The sequence below is a fragment of the Coregonus clupeaformis genome, chromosome 21 (assembly GCF_020615455.1).
Source record: "Coregonus clupeaformis isolate EN_2021a chromosome 21, ASM2061545v1, whole genome shotgun sequence".
Taxonomy (NCBI): Eukaryota; Metazoa; Chordata; class Actinopteri; order Salmoniformes; family Salmonidae; genus Coregonus; species Coregonus clupeaformis.
In genome coordinates, this window is record NC_059212.1 from 43,747,736 (window position 1) to 43,770,449 (window position 22,714).

Genomic DNA, 22,714 nt, shown 5'->3' on the forward strand with positions numbered 1-22,714 from the left:
GGATGGTTCTGATATGGTCCTAGATGAGGATGGTTCTGATATGGTCCTAGATGAGGATGGTTCTGATATGGTTCTAGATGAGGATAGTTCTGATATGGTTCTAGATGAGGATGGTTCTGATATGGTTCTAGATGAGGATGGTTCTGATATGGTCCTAGATGAGGATAGTTCTGATATGGTCCTAGATGAGGATGGTTCTGATATGGTTGTCTTCCGTTCCCAGGAGTGTAGCAGGGCGCAGGGCAGTCCCACTTCTCTGAGACTGCCCCCTGCTGGTGGCTGTGAAGACCTGGGCATGGAGACCGAGGAGGAGGACGAGCTCCGCGCCAGAGGTACGCATCATCTGACTGGGCAAGCTAGCATCAGCGATGCTCCCTCGGCTGTTCTCTAGCGAGATCAAACTCTTTGTTATTAGTTGTGTGTGTCTGTCTCCATCTCCTCTAGGTCTGACGGGACTGAAGAACATAGAGAACACCTGCTATATGAACGCAGCCCTGCAGGCCCTCTCCAACTGGTGAGACCCGTAGACATTTAAACCAGTTGATAGGGATAGCGCTGACGTCTTCCAGATATTCCTATGGAAAATTCCCGATGGCGCATGAAGCCGGAAGTATTTAGAATTTGCTGAATGGCACCAAAAAATCACTAAGGATCATGGGGACAGTGTAGTCGTTTTCTTCCTGCCTGAGAGAGTCAACCCAACCACAGAGTTTTTCTAAACCCAGAGGCGCAACATCGGGAACGCTTGCCAAACAGACCAAACAGACCAGGCCGGTGTTTGGAGTTTGAGAAGTCAATGAGAGAAGTGAAAGTTGTTAATTTCCTTTAAATATAAAGGCACAGCCTAGATTCAAGCCAATGTCTTAAGTAGTTGAATATTATTACTCCAACCTCGTGAAAGTGACAGACACATTTTCATTTTCGTAAAAAACAGCTTTATATGGAAGGAGTGCCTTTTGATTTGATTGCCTACACATGCGCAGTTCGATGCGAGACGACCGTTACACCCGATGACGTGTTTCTACCAACGTCGTCATGACATCGCCTACAAGTGGTCCTCTGTAGCTCAATTGGTAGAGCATGGCGCTTGTAACGCCAGGATAGTGGGTTCGATCCCCGGGACCACCCATACGTAAAAATGTATGCACACATGACTGTAAGTCGCTTTGGATAAAAGTGTGACGGGGGATTTCTATTGGAGAAGCAGTTCCTGCCTACCGGAAGCCTTTCGAGAGCCCACTCATCACAGCTCGGTTAGGCTAGATTGGATTACCTCATGAGGAAAAAAAGTGGACTATATATTAATGAATTATACAATATTATTAATTATACAATAATCTCGATTCTGTTTTTTTATGATTGTTGACTATCTTTATAATTTGTGCAACTGCATCATTTTGTCATGAAAAACATCAACCTCAGACGTACGATGTAGTTTGGAATTCAACATTTGTTTGATTTTATAATTGCATACTAAATGGATATTTCAGTGTGAGCGCATTCCTCCATCTCCATGTCATCCTCTGTTCTCCGCTCAGTCATCCTCTGTTCTCCTCTCAGTCATCCTCTGTTCTCCGCTCGGTCATCCTCTGTTCTCCGCTTGGTCATCCTCTGTTCTCCGCTTGGTCATCCTCTGTTCTCCGCTCGGTCATCCTCTGTTCTCCGCTCGGTCATCCTCTGTTCTCCGCTCGGTCATCCTCTGTTCTCCGCTCAGTCATCCTCTGTTCTCCGCTCAGTCATCCTCTGTTTTCCGCTCTGTCAATTTTTGCCAATTTATATATATATTTTTTAAGAAATGGAAATATGACATTTACATAAGTATTCAGACCCTTTACTCAGTACTTTGTTGAAGCACCTTTGGCAGCGATTACAGCCTCGAGTCTTCTTGGGTATGACGCTACAAGCTTGGCACATCTGTATTTGGGGAGTTTCTCCCATTCTTCATTGCAGATCACCTCAAGCTCTGTCAGGTTGGATGGGGAGCGTCGCTGCACAGCTATTTTCAGGTCTCTCCAGAGATGCTCAATCGGGTTCAAGTCCAGGTTCTGGCTGGGCCACTCAAGGACATACAGAGACTTATCCCGAAGCCACTCCTGCATTGTCTTGGCTGTGTGTTTAGGGTCGTTGTTCTGTTGGAAGGTGAATCTTCGCCCCAGTCTGAGGTCCTGAGCAGGTTTTCATCAAGGATCTCTCTGTATTTTGCTCCGTTCATATTTACCTTGATCCTGACTAGTCTTCCAGTCCCTGCCACTGAAAAACATCCCCACAGCATGATGCTGCCACCACCATGCTTCACCGTAGGGATGGTGCCAGGTTTCCTCCAGACGTGATGCTTGGCATTCAGGCCAAAGAGTTCAATCTTGGTTTCATCAGACCAGAGAATCTTGTTTCTCGTGGTCTGAGAATCCTTTAGGTGCCTTTTGGCAAACTCCAAGCGGGCTGTCATGTGCATTTTACTGAGGAGTGGCTTCCGTCTGGCCACTCTACCATAAAGGCCTGATTGGTGAAGTGCTACAGAGATGGTTGTCCTTCTGGAAGGTTCTCCCATCTCCACAGAGGAACTCTGGAGCTCTGTCAGTGACCATCGGGTTCTTGGTCACTTCCCTGACCAAGGGCCTTCTCCCCCTCTCTAAGCCTTTTCTCGCCCCCTCTCTAAGCCTTTTCTCTTCCTCCCCCTCTCTCCCCCTCTCCAAGCCTATTCTCTTCCCCCTCTCCCCCTCTCTAAGCCCTTTCTCTTCCCTCCCTCTCTCCCCTTCTCTCTCAGCTTTTTCTCTCCCCCTGTCTCCCCCCTCTCTCTCAGCCTTTTCTCTCCCCCTCTCTCTAAGCCATTTCTCGCCCCCTCTCCAAGCCTTTTCTCTCCCCCCCTCTCCCCCTTCTCTCTTCCCCCCTCTCTTCCTTCCCCCCTCTCCCCTTCTCTCTAAGCCTTTTCTCTCCCCCCCTCTCCCCCCTTCTCTCTTCCCCCCCTCTCCCCCTCTCTCCCTTCCCCCTCTCTCCCCTTCTCTCTCAGCCTTTTCTCTCCCCCTCTTATAGTCTGTGTTGGTTTCCACACTTCGTCTCTCTCCCCGTCTCCCTCTCTTTTATAGTCTGTGTTGGTTTCCACACTTCGTCTCTCTCCCCCTGTCTCCCCTCTTATAGTCACTATACATCAATACACATCAATATACACATCAGTATTCACTATACACATCAATATACACATCAGTATTCACTATACACATCAATATACACATCAGTATTCACTATACACATCAATATACACATCAGTATTCAATGTACACATCACTATACGCATCAATATACACATCACTATACGCATCAATATACACATCAGTATTCACTATACACATCAATATACACATCAGTATTCACTATACACATCAATATACACATCAGTATTCACTATACACATCAATATACACATCAGTATTCACTATACACATCAATATACACATCAGTATTCACTATACACATCAATATACACATCAGTATTCAATGTACACATCACTATACGCATCAGTATTCACTATACACATCACTATACGCATCAGTATTCACTATACACATCAGTATTCACTATACACATCAATATACACATCAGTATTCACTATACACATCAATATACACATCAGTATTCACTATACACATCAATATACACATCAGTATTCAATGTACACATCAATATACACATCAGTATTCACTGTACACATCAATATACACTATACACATCAATATACACTATACACATCAATATACACATCACTATACACATCAGTATTCACTATACACATCAATATACACATCAGTATTCACTATACACATCAATATACACATCAGTATTCACTATACACATCAATATACACATCTGTATTCACTATACACATCAATATACACATCAGTATTCACTATACACATCAATATACACATCAGTATTCACTATACACATCAATATACACATCAGTATTCAATGTACACATCACTATACGCATCAGTATTCACTATACACATCAATATACGCATCACTATAAACATCAGTATTCAATATACACATCACTATACACATCAGTATTCACTATACACATCAATATACACATCAGTATTCAATGTACACATCACTATACGCATCAGTATTCACTATACACATCAATATACGCATCACTATAAACATCAGTATTCAATATACACATCACTATACACATCAGTATTCACTATACACATCAATATACACATCAGTATTCACTATACACATCAATATACACATCAGTATTCACTATACACATCAGTATTCATTATACACATCAATATACACATCAGTATTCAATGTACACATCACTATACGCATCAATATACACATCACTATACGCATCAATATACACATCAGTATTCACTATACACATCAATATACACATCAGTATTCAATGTACACATCAATATACACATCAGTATTCACTATACACATCAATATACACATCAGTATTCACTATACACATCAATATACACATCAGTATTCACTATACACATCAATATACACATCAGTATTCACTATACACATCAATATACACATCAGTATTCAATGTACACATCAATATACACATCAGTATTCACTGTACACATCAATATACACTATACACATCAATATACACTATACACATCAATATACACATCACTATACACATCAGTATTCACTATACACATCAATATACACATCAGTATTCACTATACACATCAATATACACATCAGTATTCACTATACACATCAATATACACATCAGTATTCACTATACACATCAATATACACATCTGTATTCACTATACACATCAATATACACATCAGTATTCATTATACACATCAATATACACATCAGTATTCAATGTACACATCACTATACGCATCAATATACACATCACTATACGCATCAATATACACATCAGTATTCACTATACACATCAATATACACATCAGTATTCAATGTACACATCAATATACACATTAGTATTCACTATACACATCAATATACACATCAGTATTCACTATACACATCAATATACACATCAGTATTCACTATACACATCACTATACACTATACACATCAATATACACATCAATATACACTATACACATCAATATACACATCAGTATTCACTATACACATCAATATACACATCAGTATTCACTATAGACATCAATATACACATAAGTATTCACTATACACATCAGTATTCACTATACACATCAATATACACATCAGTATTCAATGTACACATCAATATATACATCAGTATTCAATGTACACATCAATATACACATCAGTATTCACTATACACATCAATATACACATCAGTATTCACTATACACATCAATATACACATCAGTATTCACTATACACATCAGTATTCACTATACACATCAATATACACATCAGTATTCACTATACACATCAGTATTCAATGTACACATCAGTATTCACTATACACATCAGTATTCAATGTACACATCAATATACACATCAGTATTCAATGTACACATCAATATACACATCAGTATTCAATATACACATCAGTATTCACTATACACATCAATATACACATCAGTATTCACTATACACATCAATATACACATCAGTATTCACTATACACATCACTATACACATCAGTATTCACTATACACATCAATATACACATCAGTATTCACTATACACATCACTATACACATCAGTATTCACTATACACATCAATATACACATCAGTATTCACTATACACATCAATATACACATCAGTATTCACTATACACATCAGTATTCACTGTACACATCAATATACACATCAGTATTCACTATACACATCAATATACACATCAGTATTCACTATACACATCAATATACACATCAGTATTCACTATACACATCCATATACACATCAGTATTCACTATACACATCAATATACACATCAGTATTCACTATACACATCAATATACACATCAGTATTCACTATACACATCAATATACACATCAGTATTCACTATACACATCACTATACACATCGGTATTCACTATACACATCAATATACACTATACACATAACTATACACTATACACATCAATTCATAACATTTTAGAGAGCCTTGGAGATTATTCCACAAGTAAGGTAAAAAAAAAAGCTGATTTAACGAAGCGATCACCAGAGTTATCCATCCCTGAGATCGGATCTGGTGTCTCGTACGTCTGCAAGTTAACAATGATTAAGTAAGGTACGGTGGTAGGTTATGCAGGAGGGCTTTATAAACTAAAAGCTTACTTACAGGTCCTTTTCCAACAATGCAGAGTTCAAGAGCAGGTAGCTTAGTGGTTAAGAGCGTTGTGCCAGTAACCGAAAGGTCGCTGGTTCTAATCCCCGAGCCGACTAGGTGAAAAATCTGTCGATGTGCCCTTGAGCAAGGCACTTAACCCTAATTGCTCCTGTAAGTCGCTCTGGATAAGAGCGTCTGCTAAATGACTAGAAAAAATAAAATAAAAGATCAGAAAGAAATTTAGAAATAGTGACACACGGTGAATAACGAATAAAAATAACATGGCAATATACAGTGCATTCAGAAAGTATTCAGACCCCTTGACTTTTTCCACATTTTGTTACGTTACAGCCTTATTCTAAAATTGATTAAATAAATAAAACATATATTACACACAATACCCCATAATGACAAAGCCAAAACAGGTTTAGACAATTTTGCAAAAAAAAACACGTTATTTACATAAGTATTCAGACCCTTTGCTATGAGACTCGAAGTTGAGCTCAGGTGCATCCTGTTTCCATTGATCATCCTTGAGATGTTTCTACAACTTGATTGGAGTCCACCTGTGGTAAATTCCATTGATTGGACATGATTTGGAAAGGCACACACCTGTCTATATAAGGTCCCACAGTTGACAGTGCATGTCAGAGCAAAAACCAAGCCATGAGGTCGAAGGAATTGTCCGTAGAGCTCCGAGACAGGATTGTGTCGAGGCACAGATCTGGGGAAGGGTACCAAAACATCTCTGCAGCATTGAAGGTCCCCAAGAACACAGTGGCCTCCATCATTCTTAAATGAAGAAGTTTGGAACCACTAAGCACACAGCCAAGACAACGCAGGTGTTGCTTCAGGACAAGTCTCTGAATGTCCTTGAGTGGCCCAGCCAGAGCCCGGACTTGAACCTGATCGAACATCTCTGGAGAGACCTGAAAATAGCTGTGCAGCAACGCTCCCCATCAAACCTGACAGAGCTTTTTTTTTTTTTTGAATTGAATTTATTTTCGGTAACAGACATATACAACAAAATGTACAATGTGGACCCAGAGGATATCACTTGAAAGTATGAATTAAAATGCTTGTTCCCAAAGTGGTCCTCGATGGTAAAAGCAATAACACACATGATTAGAAGGCAAGACAAAATGACAAACTACGATTATTGACGTCCTGCACTTTTCCTCTTAACCTTAAAAATCAACCATATTCATTTCACATTAAAACAATCTATTCATTGCACATCCTACCTATCATTCAAATAAATACACCTGACCAGCAGTAGGGGGCAGTAGAGAGGTTTCTCTTACTTAGACAAACTTTGTCCAAATTTCCCACTTTTTTCTTTGCTTGATCTCCAAGGGGAGGCTATTCCATAGACAAATGCCTGTATAGAAAAACGTGCTCCTCTCAGTACTGCTTACTCTTGGGAGGATCTGCAGAGAAGAATGGGGGAAAACTCCCCAAATACAGGTGTGCCAAGCTTGTAGCGTCATACCCAAGAATACTCAAGGCTGTAATCGCTGCCAAAGGTGCTTCAAATAAAGTAAAGGGTCAGAATACTTCTGTAAATGTGATATTTTCTGTTTTTGCTTTGTCATTATGGGGTATAGTGTGTAGATTAAGAAAAATAACAATTGAATCCATTTAGTTTATTTTACCCCCTTTTTTTAATCCCCAATTTTGTTCTTGTCTCATCGCTGCAACTCCCCAACGGGCTTGGGAGGCGAAGGTCGAGTCATGCGTCCGCCGAAACATGACCCGCCAAACCGTGCTTCTTAACACCCGCCCACTTAACCAAGAAGCCAGCCGCACCAATGTGTCGGAGGAAACACTGTTCAACTGACGACGAGGTCAGCCTGCAGGCGCCCGGCCCGCCACAAGGAGTCGCTAGAGCCAAATAAAGCCCCCCTGGCCAAACCCGCCCTATGGGACTCCCGGTCATGGCCGGTTGTGACACAGCCTGGGATCGAACCTGGGTCTGTAGTGACGCCTCAAGCACTGTGATGCAGTGCCTTAGACCGCTGCGCTACTCGGGAGGCCAGGCCTACTGTATCTCTGATTGGCTATGGCGCACCGATGTCCCACCATCCTTTCCCTACTTGGGGTAAATTAGTGAACAACAATGCCCAGGCCTCTACTTCAATTTTTTAAAATAATTCTATTTTATTTGTTTTTGCTCCTGAACTTCTTCTACTAGTTGTGTTTGTTTCTTTGCGTGCATTCAGATGTATGACCTTTTCTCCAGACCTCCTCTGACCCAGTTCCTCTCTCTCTCTCTCTCTCTCTCTCTCTCTCTCTCTCTCTCTCTCTCTCTCTCTCTCTCTCTCTCTCTCTCTCTCTCTCTCTCTCTCTCTCTCTCTCTCTCTCTCTCTCTCTCTCTCTCTCTCTCTCTCTCTCTCTCTCTCTCTGTCTCTCTCTCTGTCTCCCTCTCTGTCTCCCTCTCTCTCTCCCTGTCTCCCTCTCTGTCTCCCTCTCTGTCTCCCTCTCTCTCTCTCTCTCTCTCTCTCTCTCTCTCTCTCTCTCTGTCTCTGTCTCTCTCTCTCTCTCTCTCTCTCTCTCTCGCTCTCTCTCCTGTCTCTCTCTCTCTCTCTCTCTCTCTCCTGTCTCCAGTCCTCCTCTGACCCAGTTCTTTGTGGAGTGTGGAGGTCTGGTGAGGACAGACAAGAAGCCTGCTCTGAGTAAGAGCTATCAGAAACTGGTGTCAGACCTCTGGCACAAGAACAGGTACACTACTGATCCTCACACTCTCCTTGTAGTCAGTCCTCTTCACCTGTCCATCCATTCAGACAGTTTAGAAGAGTGTGTTTGGGTGATTAGGCCAGTTTCTGCAGCCTCCGCAATGAGCGGGTAGCCTATAGTGGGGTTTAAGGCCGTCCTAACCTTGTTCTGTGGTGTTTAAGGCCGTCCTAACCTTGTTCTGTGGTGTTTAAGGCCGTCCTAACCTTGTTCTGTGGTGTTTAAGGCCGTCCTAACCTTGTTCTGTGGTGTTTAAGGCCGTCCTAACCTTGTTCTGTGGTGTTTAAGGCCGTCCTAACCTTGTTCTGTGGTGTTTTAGGCCGTCCTAACCTTGTTCTGTGGTGTTTAAGGCCGTCCTAACCTTGTTCTGTGGTGTTTAAGGCCGTCCCTAACCTTGTTCTGTGGTGTTTAAGGCCGTCCTAACCTTGTTCTGTGGTGTTTAAGGCCGTCCTAACCTTGTTCTGTGGTGTTTAAGGCCGTCCTAACCTTGTTCTGTGGTGTTTAAGGCCGTCCTAACCTTGTTCTGTGGTGTTTAAGGCCGTCCTAACCTTGTTCTGTGGTGTTTAAGGCCGTCCTAACCTTGTTCTGTGGTGTTTTAGGCCGTCCTAACCTTGTTCTGTGGTGTTTAAGGCCGTCCTAACCTTGTTCTGTGGTGTTTAAGGCCGTCCTAACCTTGTTCTGTGGTGTTTAAGGCCGTCCTGACCTTGTTCTGTGGTGTTTAAGGCCGTCCTGACCTTGTTCTGTGGTGTTTAAGGCCGTCCTAACCTTGTTCTGTGGTGTTTAAGGCCGTCATAACCTTGATCTGTGGTGTTTAAGGCCGTCCTAACCTTGTTCTGTGGTGTTTAAGGCCGTCCTAACCTTGTTCTGTGGTGTTTAAGGCCGTCCTAACCTTGTTCTGTGGTGTTTAAGGCCGTCCTAACCTTGTTCTGTGGTGTTTAAGGCCGTCCTAACCTTGTTCTGTGGTGTTTAAGGCCGTCCTAACCTTGTTCTGTGGTGTTTTAGGCCGTCCTAACCTTGTTCTGTGGTGTTTAAGGCCGTCCTAACCTTGTTCTGTGGTGTTTAAGGCCGTCCTAACCTTGTTCTGTGGTGTTTAAGGCCGTCCTAACCTTGTTCTGTGGTGTTTAAGGCCGTCCTAACCTTGTTCTGTGGTGTTTAAGGCCGTCCTAACCTTGTTCTGTGGCGTTTAAGGCCGTCCTAACCTTGTTCTGTGGCGTTTAAGGCCGTCCTAACCTTGTTCTGTGGCGTTTAAGGCCGTCCTAACCTTGTTCTGTGGCGTTTAAGGCCGTCCTAACCTTGTTCTGTGGTGTTTAAGGCCGTCCTAACCTTGTTCTGTGGTGTTTAAGGCCGTCCTAACCTTGTTCTGTGGTGTTTAAGGCCGTCCTAACCTTGTTCTGTAATGTTTCAGGCCGTCCTATGTGATCCCTACCAATCTGTTCCAGGGGATCAAGGCTGTCAACCCCATGTTCAGAGGATACTCCCAACAGGTAGGTGTGTTCTCACACTAATATGGTAAATATCCAATAGATCTAATACTCCCAAAAGGCAGGTGTGTTCTCTAGGGCTGTCACAGTGATGGTCCAAAACCAGGAAACTGCTGTTGATGAAGAATAGGTCCTTTTCATGTCTTTCTTTCCTCAATCAGCCACCATCAGAAGCATGTTCGTCAGGGAATATTCATTCGTTACGCTACACTGTTATTCTCTGCACTGGAAAGCAAGCTGGGAATTAGCAATGCCGATGAATGGACGAAGGAACTCTGAGTCCACACTGCCCTTTCCCACTTGGACAAAAATAACACCTATGTGAGAATGCTTTTCATTGACTACAGCTGCACCATTATCCAAGCTCAGCTCAGGACCCGGGGACTGAACACCTCCCTCTGCAAGTGAATCCTGGACTTCCTGACGGGCTGCCCCCAGGTGGTGAGGGTAGGCAACAACACATCTGCCACGCTGATCCTCAACACGGGGGTCCCTCAGGGGTGCGTGCTCAGTCCCCTCCTGTACTCCCTGTTCACCCATGACTGCGTGGCTGCGCACGACTCCAACACCATCATCAAGTTTGCTGACAACATGGTGATAGGCCTGATCACCGACAGTGATGACTGCCTACAGGGAGGAGGTCAGAGATCTGGCAGTGTGGAGCCAGGACAACAACCTCTCCCTCAACGTGATCAAGACAAAGGAGCTGATCGTGGACTACAGGAAACTGATGGCCAAGCACGCCCCCATTCACATCGACGAGGCTGTAGTGGACCGGGTCGAGAGCTTCAAGTTCCTTGGTGTCCACATCACTAAGGATCTATCATGGTCCAAACACGCCAACACAGTCGTGAAGAGGGCACGACAACGCCTCTTCTCCCCCGCAGGAGGCTGAAAAGATTTTGCATGGGCCCTTAAGTCCTCAAAGTTCTACAGCTGCACCATCGAGAGCATCCTGATTGGTTGCATCACCGCTTGGTATGGCAACTGCTTGGCATCCAACTGCAAGGCTCTACAGAGGGTAGTGCGTACGGCCCAGTACATCACTGGGGCCAAGCTTCCTGCCATCCAGGACTTCTATACCAGTCAGTGTCAGAGGAAGGCCCTAAAAATTGTCAAAGACTCCAGCCGCCCAAGTCATAGACTGTTCTCTCTGCTACCGCACGGCAAGCGGTACCGATGCACCAAGTCTGGACCCAAAAGGACCCTGAACAGCTTCTACCCCCAAGCCATAAGACTGCTAAATAGTTAGTCCGGGTAGCTATTGGTTAACTATTTAACTATCTGCATTTACCCTTTTTGCACAAACGTTTTACCTCGTACCCCTGCACACTGACCCCCGTACTCCGTGTATGTAGCCAAGTTATCGTTACTCGTTGTGTATTTAATATTACTTTTATTATTACCTGTTTTACTTTTCTATTATTTCTCTATTGTCTTTCTCTCTGCATTGTTGGGAAGGGACCGTAAGGAAGCATTTCACTGTTTGTCTACACCGGTTTAGAAGCGTGATGAATACAATGTTCTTTGATTTTGATATGATTTGAGAGAGAGGAGGCTTCAGGGCTAGACAGAGTCCTGAGAGAGAGAGGAGGCTTCAGGGCTAGACAGAGTCCTGAGAGAGAGAGGAGGCTTCAGGGCTAGACAGAGTCCTGAGAGAGAGAGGAGAATTCAGGGCTAGACAGAGTCCTGAGAGAGAGAGAGAGGAGGCTTCAGGGCTAGACAGAGTCCTGAGAGAGAGAGGAGGCTTCAGGGCTAGACAGAGTCCTGAGAGAGAGAGGAGAATTCAGGGCTAGACAGAGTCCTGAGAGAGAGAGGAGGCTTCAGGGCTAGACAGAGTCCTGAGAGAGAGGAGAATTCAGGGCTAGACAGAGTCCTGAGAGAGAGAGGAGAATTCAGGGCTAGACAGAGTCCTGAGAGAGAGGAGAATTCAGGGCTAGACAGAGTCCTGAGAGAGAGAGGAGGCTTCAGGGCTAGACAGAGTCCTGAGAGAGAGGAGAATTCAGGGCTAGACAGAGTCCTGAGAGAGAGAGGAGAATTCAGGGCTAGACAGAGTCCTGAGAGAGCAGCCACAACTGTCAGTAAGAGTGTCCATGTTTGAGTCTTTGAATGAAGAGATGGAGATAAAACTGTCCAGTTTGAGTGTTTTTTGCAGCTCGTTCCAGTCGCTAGCTGCAGCGAACTGAAAAGAGGAGCGACCCAGGGATGTGTGTGCTTTGGGGACCTTTAACAGAATGTGACTGGCAGAACGGGTGTTGTATGTGGAGGATGAGGGCTGCAGTAGGTATCTCAGATAGGGGGGAGTGAGGCCTAAGAGGGTTTTATAAATAAGCATCAACCAGTGGGTCTTGTGACGGGTATACAGAGATGACCAGTTTACAGAGGAGTATAGAGTGCAGTGATGTGTCCTATAAGGAGCATTGGTGGCTAATCTGATGGCCGAATGGTAAAGAACATCTGCCAATCTATAAATGACGTCTCCGTAATCTAGCATGGGTAGGATGGTCATCTGAATCAGGGTTAGTTTGGCAGCTGGGGGTGAAAGAGGAGAGAATACGATAGAGGAAACCAAGTCTAGATTTAACCTTAGCCTGCAGCTTTGATATGTGCTGAGAGAAGGATACCGTCTAGCCGTACTCCCAAGGACTTGTATGAGGTGACTACCTCAAGCTCTAAACCAGGGGTGTCAAACTCATTTTAGCTCAGGGGCCACATGGAGGAAAATCTATTCCCAAGTGGGCCGGACCGGAAAAATCATGGTATATATAACTTAAAAACAACAACTTCAGATTGTTTTCTTTGTTTTAATACGATCAACATACAACATAAAGCTGGAGCCTGAGGACAGTGTGTCCAAAATAGTACAAGCACAACATCACTATTAATTATAAAACACCTCAAGTTATTTGAAAGTTCTGAGGACAAAGAACACACAAACACACAATGCCTCAGTGATTCACAGAAGTATATCACAGATCACAGAACTATATCAGGGTGTCTCATGTAGCACTTTAAGTGGGGTTGCATAGTTTATTTGACTCCTGATACCTGGCATCTTTTAGCTTTCACCAGCGCATCTATCAGGCGTCACATCCTGAGTGGCAGCCAACTTCAGGATGTGATTCAAGTGCTTGTGCGTGAGCCTTGAGCGCAGCTTTGTTTTATTTATGCTCATTACAGAGAGAACTTGCTCACAAAGATATGTGGTTCCAAACATGCACAACAGTTTTGCAGCGAGGGCTGTCAAGTTGGGGTAACCTGGCAAGAGATTCTGATTAAATGTGTCCAAGCCAGCTGCGGCAAATTTGCCCTTCAAATCCGAGTCACACTGCAAGTCTATTATTTCAAGTTGGATGCTGACCGGCAGATCAGAGGGATTCACGGTGAATGGCGAGCAAAAAACGTTGAAGTCTTTCTCCAGTTCACCAAAAATCTGAAAGCGTTGCTCAAACTCCCGTAACAGTCCCGTTATTTTATCTTTGAACCGCTTCATGTCTGCCACATGTTGGGTCGCGCACACATTTTTCAGACAGGGGAAGTGAGCTGCATCACCACCGGCAAGTTGCGTCTCCCACAATGACAGCTTCAACTTGAAAGAACGTATGCTGTCATAATACTGCGTGACAACTTTGTTGCGCCCTTGCAGCTGTTTGTTCAAGTTATTCAGGTGCTCTGTAACATCCACCATAAATGCAAGGTCCTGCATCCATTCTGCGGAATGGAATTCTAACACTGTTCAATTTCTTCTCGTAAATCAAAGAAACGCCTCAGCACCTCGGCTTAACCATCTTACCTCAGTGTGGTATGGCAGGCCATAGATGTGGTCTTTCTCTCTGAGAAGGCTGTCAAACTGACGGTGATTCAGGCTTCTGGATCGGATGAAATTAACAGTTTGGATGACCACCTTCATGACGTTATCCATCTTTAATGACTTGCAACACAAAGCCTCCTGGTGCAAAATACAGTGAAAAGTCAAAAAATCACATCCTCCATTTGCAGATTGCACTTTCTCTCTGAACTTTGTCACAACGCCTGCTTTTTTCCCGATCATTGAGGGCGCACCATCTGTAGCCAGGCTGACAGCGCGGGACCAGTCCACTCCGACCCTGTCCAGCACGCCGACGAGTGCGGTAAAAATATCAGCTGCTGTCGTTGTATCTGTCATCGGCACCAACTCCACGAACTCCTCGGTGACGGTCAATGTGTCATCAACTCCGCGGATGAAAATGGCCAGTTGTGCAACATCTGTAATGTCCGTGCTTTCATCAATTGCAACCGAAAACGCAATAAATGACTTTACTTTTTGCTTCAACTGGCTGTCCAAATCCACTGAAAGATCGGAAATCCTGTCTGCAACTGTGTTTCTTGTCAGGCTGACAAAAAGCCTGACGCTTTTCAGGGCACACAATCTCAGCTGCCTTCATCATGCATGTTTTTACAAATTCACCCTCACTAAATGGTTTTGAAGCCACTGCGATTTCATTAGCAATGAGGTAGCTAGCTTTCACTGCAGCGTCACTGATGTCTCGGCTGTGAGTAAACACAGACTTGACCTACTTGCTCTGCCCCGGTATAAACAGTTTGCTTGCTTAACATAATTGCTATTGCGCCATCCAGTGGACGCAATTGGAACAGCAGTTTATTTTATTGAAAAATTGCAGTGCATTTTTATACTTTACAAAATCATCTCGCGGGCCGGATTAAACCCGTTTGCGGGCCTGATCCGGCTCGCGGGCCGGACGTTTGACACCCCTGCTCTAAACCCTCAGAGGTAGTAATCACACCGGTGGGGAGAGGGGTATTCTTCTTACCAAACCACATGACCTTTGTTTTGGAGGTGTTCAGAACAAGGTTAAGGGCAGAGAAAGCTTGTTGGACACTAAGAAAGCTTTGTTGTAGAGCGTTTAACACAAAATCCAGGGAGGGGCCAGCTGAGTATAAGACTGTATAATCTGCATATAAAAGGATGAGAGCGCTGCCTGTGATTTATGTGACTTGTTAAGCAAATGTTTACTCCTGAACTTATTTAGGCATGCCAAAACAAAGGGGTTGAATACTTTATCGATTTGAAAAAAAAAATACAATTATGCTTTGACATTATGGGGGTGTTGTTAGGTCAGTCACCAAGAAATCTACATTTTTATTCCATTTTTAAATTCAGGCTGCAACAACAAAATGTGGAAAAAGTCAAGGGGTGTGAATACTTTCTGAATGCACTGTATCTATATTAAATGTATATATCTATATGTTGTCTGTAGGATTCATTAGGAGATCCTGCGTTGTCTGATGGACCAGCTCCACAGTCATCTGTTTACATTAGGACTAGAACCATATTATAACACTGCTATAAACCCTATAGTAATAATATATTTGTTATCTGTATGTTTCCGTAAGGACTCTCAAGAGTTCCTGCGCTGTTTGATGGACCAGCTCCACGAGGAGTTGAAGGAGCCACTGGCCGAGCCCCCCGACAACGACCATCACTCGCACGCCATCGCCATGGACGACGGCCCCGAGGACGACAGCCGCAGCCAATCTGACGGAGACTTCCAGTCGTGCGAGTCCTGCGAGTCCTGCGGCGGCGGCGGCGAGCGGGCGGACAACAAGGGCGGGAGCGGGGACGGGCGGTCGGCGTTGCCGTCGGGGGAGGAGTCTAACGAGGCAGAGATGCTGATCCCTGATGGACCTGACTCCTCCCACTCCTCGGGCCGGACCAATAGGGAGTGGCAGAAGGAGAAGAACCTGATCAACGACCTCTACCGGGGGTCGGGGGGCGCGGGGTCGTCAGGGAGAGACTTGGATAAAGACGTGGATACCACTCCCACTAACGAGGCCACGCCCATCATCAGCAGCCAGGGGACCATCAAGGTCCAGATACAGGGAAGAATGGCTGGTAGGTACACCTTGAATGAATGAATGAATGAATGAATGGATTAATTTAATGACTGAATGGATGAATCAAGTAGGTTCAAACCATCACATCAGTCTAGCTTGCCTCAACATTGTGTTAGCCCGCTGAGCTCAAGACTAGTCTGCATTATCTCCTTGAGTGAACAAAAGTCTTCAGGTCTCACAAGCTGGGGAGGCTTGGCGTCAGGTCTCACAAGCTGGGGAGGCTTGGCGTCAGGTCTCACAAGCTGGGGAGGCTTGGCTTCAGGTCTTAGCCACAAAACGTGTAGTAGCCAGGTTATTCTAATGAAAGAGAATGTGTTGTCAATAACCTACTGGGATAAATAAAGTTAATAATGAATCATCCTGCCTCCTCTAGGGATTCCAAACAGTAAAATGACATGACCAACAGAAAATACAATCGATGTATACAAGAAAGGACCTTTTCCATTAACAGCTGAAGTAAAACATGTAGCAATAGCAAGCCCATCGTCTCACAGCCAAAAAGGCTATATGATTGAACATGTAACTCCTGTAATGAAGCAGCCAATAATACGTCCTTTTCAACATTTTGCCAAAATGCAATCCGTGAGAAAACACTGTTCTAAACAGCGCAACTCGTGCGAGCGGTGACATTTGGAAAGAGGTGGGATCTAAAGATGCAACAACTAGGATGGGATGCTAATATGACTAGGATGGGATGCTAATATGACTAGGATGGGATGCTAATATGACTAGGATGGGATGCTAATATGACTAGGATGGGATGCTAATATGACTAGGATGGGATGCTAATATGACTAGGATGGGTTGCTAATATGACTAGGATGGGATGCTAATATGACTAGGATGGGATGCTAATATGACTGGGATGGGATGCTAATATGACTAGGATGGGATGCTAATATGACTAGGATGGGTTTATAATATGACTAGGATGCTAATATGACTAGGATGGGTTTCTAATATGACTAGGATGGGATGCTAATATGACTAGGATGGGATGCTAATATGACTAGGATGGGATGCTAATATGACTAGGATGGGATGCTAATATGACTAGGATGGGATGCTAATATGACTAGGATGGGATGCTAATATGACTAGGATGGGATGCTAATATGACTAGGATGGGTTGCTAATATGACTAGGATGGGATGCTAATATGACTAGGATGGGTTGCTAATATGACTAGGATGGGATGCTAATATGACTAGGATGGGATGCTAATATGACTAGGATGGGATGCTAATATTACTAGGATGGGATGCTAATATGACTAGGATGGGATGCTAATATGACTAGGATGGGATGCTAATATGACTAGGATGGGATGCTAATATGACTAGGATGGGATGCTAATATGACTAGGATGGGATGCTAATATGACTAGGATGGGTTGCTAATATGACTAGGATGGGATGCTAATATGACTAGGATGGGATGCTAATATGACTGGGATGGGATGCTAATATGACTAGGATGGGATGCTAATATGACTAGGATGGGTTTATAATATGACTAGGATGCTAATATGACTAGGATGGGTTTCTAATATGACTAGGATGGGATGCTAATATGACTAGGATGGGATGCTAATATGACTAGGATGGGATGCTAATATGACTAGGATGGGATGCTAATATGACTAGGATGGGATGCTAATATGACTAGGATGGGATGCTAATATGACTAGGATGGGATGCTAATATGACTAGGATGGGTTGCTAATATGACTAGGATGGGATGCTAATATGACTAGGATGGGTTGCTAATATGACTAGGATGGGATGCTAATATGACTAGGATGGGATGCTAATATGACTAGGATGGGATGCTAATATGACTAGGATGGGATGCTAATATGACTAGGATGGGATGCTAATATGACTAGGATGGGATGCTAATATGACTAGGACGGGATGCTAATATGACTAGGACGGGATGCTAATATGACTAGGATGGGATGCTAATATGACTAGGATGGGGTTGCTAATATGACTAGGATGGGTTGCTAATATGACTAGGATGGGATGCTAATATGACTAGGATGGGTTGCTAATATGACTAGGATGGGTTGCTAATATGACTAGGATGGATTGCTAATATGACTAGGATGGGATGCTAATATGACTAGGATGGGTTGCTAATATGACTAGGATGGGATGCTAATATGACTAGGATGGGATGCTAATATGACTAGGATAGGATGCTAATATGACTAGGATGGGATGCTAATATGACTAGGATGGGTTGCTAATATGACTAGGATAGGATGCTAATATGACTAGGATAGGATGCTAATATGACTAGGATGGGTTGCTAATATGACTAGGATGGGATGCTAATATGACTAGGATGGGATGCTAATATGACTAGGATGGGATGCTAATATGACTAGGATAGGATGCTAATATGACTAGGATGGGATGCTAATATGACTAGGATAGGATGCTAATATGACTAGGATGGGATGCTAATATGACTAGGATGGGTTGCTAATATGACTAGGATGGGTTGCTAATATGACTAGGATGGGATGCTAATATGACTAGGATGGGATGCTAATATGACTAGGATGGGATGCTAATATGACTAGGATGGGATGCTAATATGACTAGGATGGGATGCTAATATGACTAGGATGGGTTGCTAATATGACTAGGATGGGATGCTAATATGACTAGGATGGGATGCTAATATGACTAGGATAGGATGCTAATATGACTAGGATGGGATGCTAATATGACTAGGATAGGATGCTAATATGACTAGGATGGGATGCTAATATGACTAGGATGGGTTGCTAATATGACTAGGATGGGTTGCTAATATGACTAGGATGGGTTGCTAATATGACTAGGATGGGATGCTAATATGACTAGGATGGGATGCTAATATGACTAGGATGGGATGCTAATATGACTAGGATGGGTTGCTAATATGACTAGGATGGGATGCTAATATGACTAGGATGGGATGCTAATATGACTAGGATGGGATGCTAATATGACTAGGATGGGTTGCTAATATGACTAGGATGGGATGCTAATATGACTAGGATGGGATGCTAATATGACTAGGATGGGTTGCTAATATGACTAGGATGGGATGCTAATATGACTAGGATGGGTTGCTAATATGACTAGGATGGGTTGCTAATATGACTAGGATGGGATGCTAATATGACTAGGATGGGATGCTAATATGACTAGGATGGGTTGCTAATATGACTAGGATGGGATGCTAATATGACTAGGATGGGATGCTAATATGACTAGGATGGGATGCTAATATGACTAGGATGGGATGCTAATATGACTAGGATGGGATGCTAATATGACTAGGATGGGTTGCTAATATGACTAGGATGGGATGCTAATATGACTAGGATGGGATGCTAATATGACTAGGATGGGATGCTAATATGACTAGGATGGGATGCTAATATGACTAGGATTGTCCCTTTGGCTTCTGGACAATGAAAGAAAGTTGGTATGAAAACCAGTAGAACAGGAGGGAAATGCTGGTTCCAACGGCATATGGAAGTCTTTCTAAAAGAATTGCCTCTGTTTCCATGGTGGGATTTTGTCAAGGCTACTTAGAAGCAAGGTAAGACAGGCCTCATCATATGAAGTACAACATTCAGGTTTCAAACAATTAAGTTTATGTTTTTAAAAGGGATACGGTCTCCAGCTCGTTGCAAAGTGGTGTGTGGCGTGCTGAAGCCTGCCTATGCACCCGAGTGGCGAATTACCAGTTGAGAAATCAAGTCCTCTTCTTAATAGTGACCATCAAAACTCTGCTTTTAACATGCAGATTACTTTATTCTATCCCAGGTATTCCTTAAACAGGTGGGGTTTCAAATGTCTCCGGAAGGTGGTGAGTGACTCCGCTGTCCTGGCGTCGTGAGGGAGCTTGTTCCACCATTGGGGTGCCAGAGCAGCGAACAGTTTTGACTGGGCTGAGCGGGAACTATGCTTCCGCAGAGGTAGGGGAGCCAGCAGGCCATAGGTGGATGAACGCAGTGCCCTCGTTTGGGTGTAGGGACTGATCAGAGCCTGAAGGTACGGAGGTGCCGTTCCCCTCACAGCTCCGTAGGCAAGCACCATGGTCTTGTAGCAGATGCGAGCTTCAACTGGAAGCCAGTGGAGTGTGCGGAGGAGCGGGGTGACGTGAGAGAACTTGGGAAGGTTGAACACCAGACGGGCTGCGGCATTCTGGATGAGTTGTAGGGGTTTAATGGCACAGGCAGGGAGCCCAGCCAACAGCGAGTTGCAGTAATCCAGACGGGAGATGACAAGTGCCTGGATTAGGACCTGTGCCGCTTCCTGTGTAAGGCAGGGTTGTACTCTCCGAATGTTGTAGAGCATGAACCTACAGGATCGGGGCACCGCCTTGATGTTAGCGGAGAACGACAGGGTGTTGTCCAGGGTCACGCCAAGGCTCTTCGCACTCTGGGAGGAGGACACAACGGAGTTGTCAACCGTGATGGCGAGATCATGGAACGGGCAGTCCTTCCCCGGGAGGAAGAGCAGCTCCGTCTTGCCGAGGTTCAGCTTGAGGTGGTGATCCGTCATCCATACTGATATGTCTGCCAGACATGAGATGCGATTCGCCACCTGGTTATCAGAAGGGGGAAAGGAGAAGATTAGTTGTGTGTCGTCAGCGTAGCAATGATAGGAGAGGCCATGTGAGGATATGACAGAGCCAAGTGACTTGGTGTATAGCGAGAATAGGAGAGGGCCTAGAACTGAGCCCTGGGGGACACCAGTGGTGAGAGCACGTGGTGCGGAGACAGCTTCTCGCCACGCCACTTGGTAGGAGCGACCGGTCAGGTAGGACGCAATCCAAGAGTGAGCCGCGCCCGGAGATGCCCAGCTCGGAGAGGGTGGAGAGGAGGATCTGATGGTTCACAGTATCAAAGGTAGCAGACAGGTCTAGAAGGACAAGAGCAGAGGAGAGAGAGTTAGCTTTAGCAGTGCGGAGAGCCTCCGTGACACAGAGAAGAGCAGTCTCAGTTGAATGACCAGTCTTGAAACCTGACTGGTTTGGATCAAGAAGGTCATTCTGAGAGAGATAGCAAGAGAGTTGGCTAAAGACGGCACGCTCAATAGTTTTGGAGAGAAAAGAGAGAAGGGATACTGGTCTGTAGTTGTTGACATCAGAGGGATCGAGTGTTGGTTTTTTGAGAAGGGGTGCAACTCTCGCTCTCTTGAAGACGGAAGGGACATAGCCAGCGGTCAAGGATGAGTTGATCAGCGAGGTGAGGTAAGGGAGAAGGTCACCGGAGATGGTCTGGAGAAGAGAGGAGGGGATAGGGTCAAGCGGGCAGGTTGTTGGGCGGCCTGCCGTCGCAAGATTTTATCTGGAGAGAGAGGGGAGAAAGAAGTCAAAGCATAGGGTAGGGCAGTGTGAGCAGGACCAGCAGTGTCATTTGACTTAACAAGGGAGGAGAATGTGGCAAAGAGCTTCCTAGGTTTAGAGGCGGATGCTTGGAATTTAGAGTGGTAGAAAGTGGCCTTAGCAGCAGAAACAGATGAAGAAAATGTAGAGAGGAGGGAGTGAAAAGATGCCAGGTCCGCAGGGAGTCTAGTTTTCTTCCATTTCCGCTCAGCTGCCCGGAGCTCTGTTCTGTGAGCTCGCAATGAGTCATCAAGCCACGGAGCTGGAGGGGAGGACCGAGCCGGCCGGGAGGATAGGGGACATAGAGAGTCAAAGGATGCAGAAAGGGAGGAGAGGAGGGTTGAGGAGGCATAATCAGGAGATTGGAGGGAGAAGGATTGAGCAGAGGGAAGAGATGATAGGATGGAAGAGGAGAGAGAGAGGGAGAGAGAGAGCGAAGGTTGCGACGGCGCATTACCATCTGTGTAGGGGCAGAATGAGTAGTGTTGGAGGAGAGCGAGAGAGAAAAGGATACAAAGTAGTGGTCGGAGACTTGGAGGGGAGTTGCAGTGAGATTAGTAGAAGAGCAGCATCTAGTAAAGATGAGGTCAAGCGTATTGCCTGCCTTGTAAGTAGGGGGGGACGGTGAGAGGGTGAGGTCAAAAGAGGAGAGGAGTGGAAAGAAGGAGGCAGAGAGAAATGAGTCAAATGTAGACGTAGGGAGGTTGAAATCCCCCAGAACTGTGAGGGGTGAGCCATCCTCAGGAAAGGAACTTATCAAGGCGTCAAGCTCATTGATGAACTCTCCAAGGGAATCTGGGGGGCGATAGATGACAAGGATATTAAGCTTAAATGGGCTAGTGACTGTGCCAGCATGGAATTCAAATGAGGAGATAGACAGATGGGTCAGGGGAAAAATTGAGAATGTCCACTTGGGAGAG

The 22,714-nt window shown here is 44.7% G+C and overlaps 1 protein-coding gene across 3 annotated transcripts in view; it reads left to right on the plus strand.

The window, feature by feature from the left end:
- Nucleotides 1-22,714, plus strand: part of usp33 (ubiquitin specific peptidase 33) — an 83,493-nt gene that overhangs the window by 26,305 nt on the left and 34,474 nt on the right. For 2 of the 3 annotated variants that reach the window (XM_041842954.1, XM_041842955.1), the window contains 5 exons: nucleotides 224-332; nucleotides 445-514; nucleotides 8,893-9,006; nucleotides 10,424-10,502; nucleotides 15,894-16,392. In XM_041842954.1, coding sequence (XP_041698888.1) covers nucleotides 224-332; nucleotides 445-514; nucleotides 8,893-9,006; nucleotides 10,424-10,502; nucleotides 15,894-16,392 — 871 coding nt within the window. The remainder of the gene's footprint in view (nucleotides 1-223; nucleotides 333-444; nucleotides 515-8,892; nucleotides 9,007-10,423; nucleotides 10,503-15,893; nucleotides 16,393-22,714) is intronic. The other variant, XM_041842956.1, reaches the window with a different exon arrangement.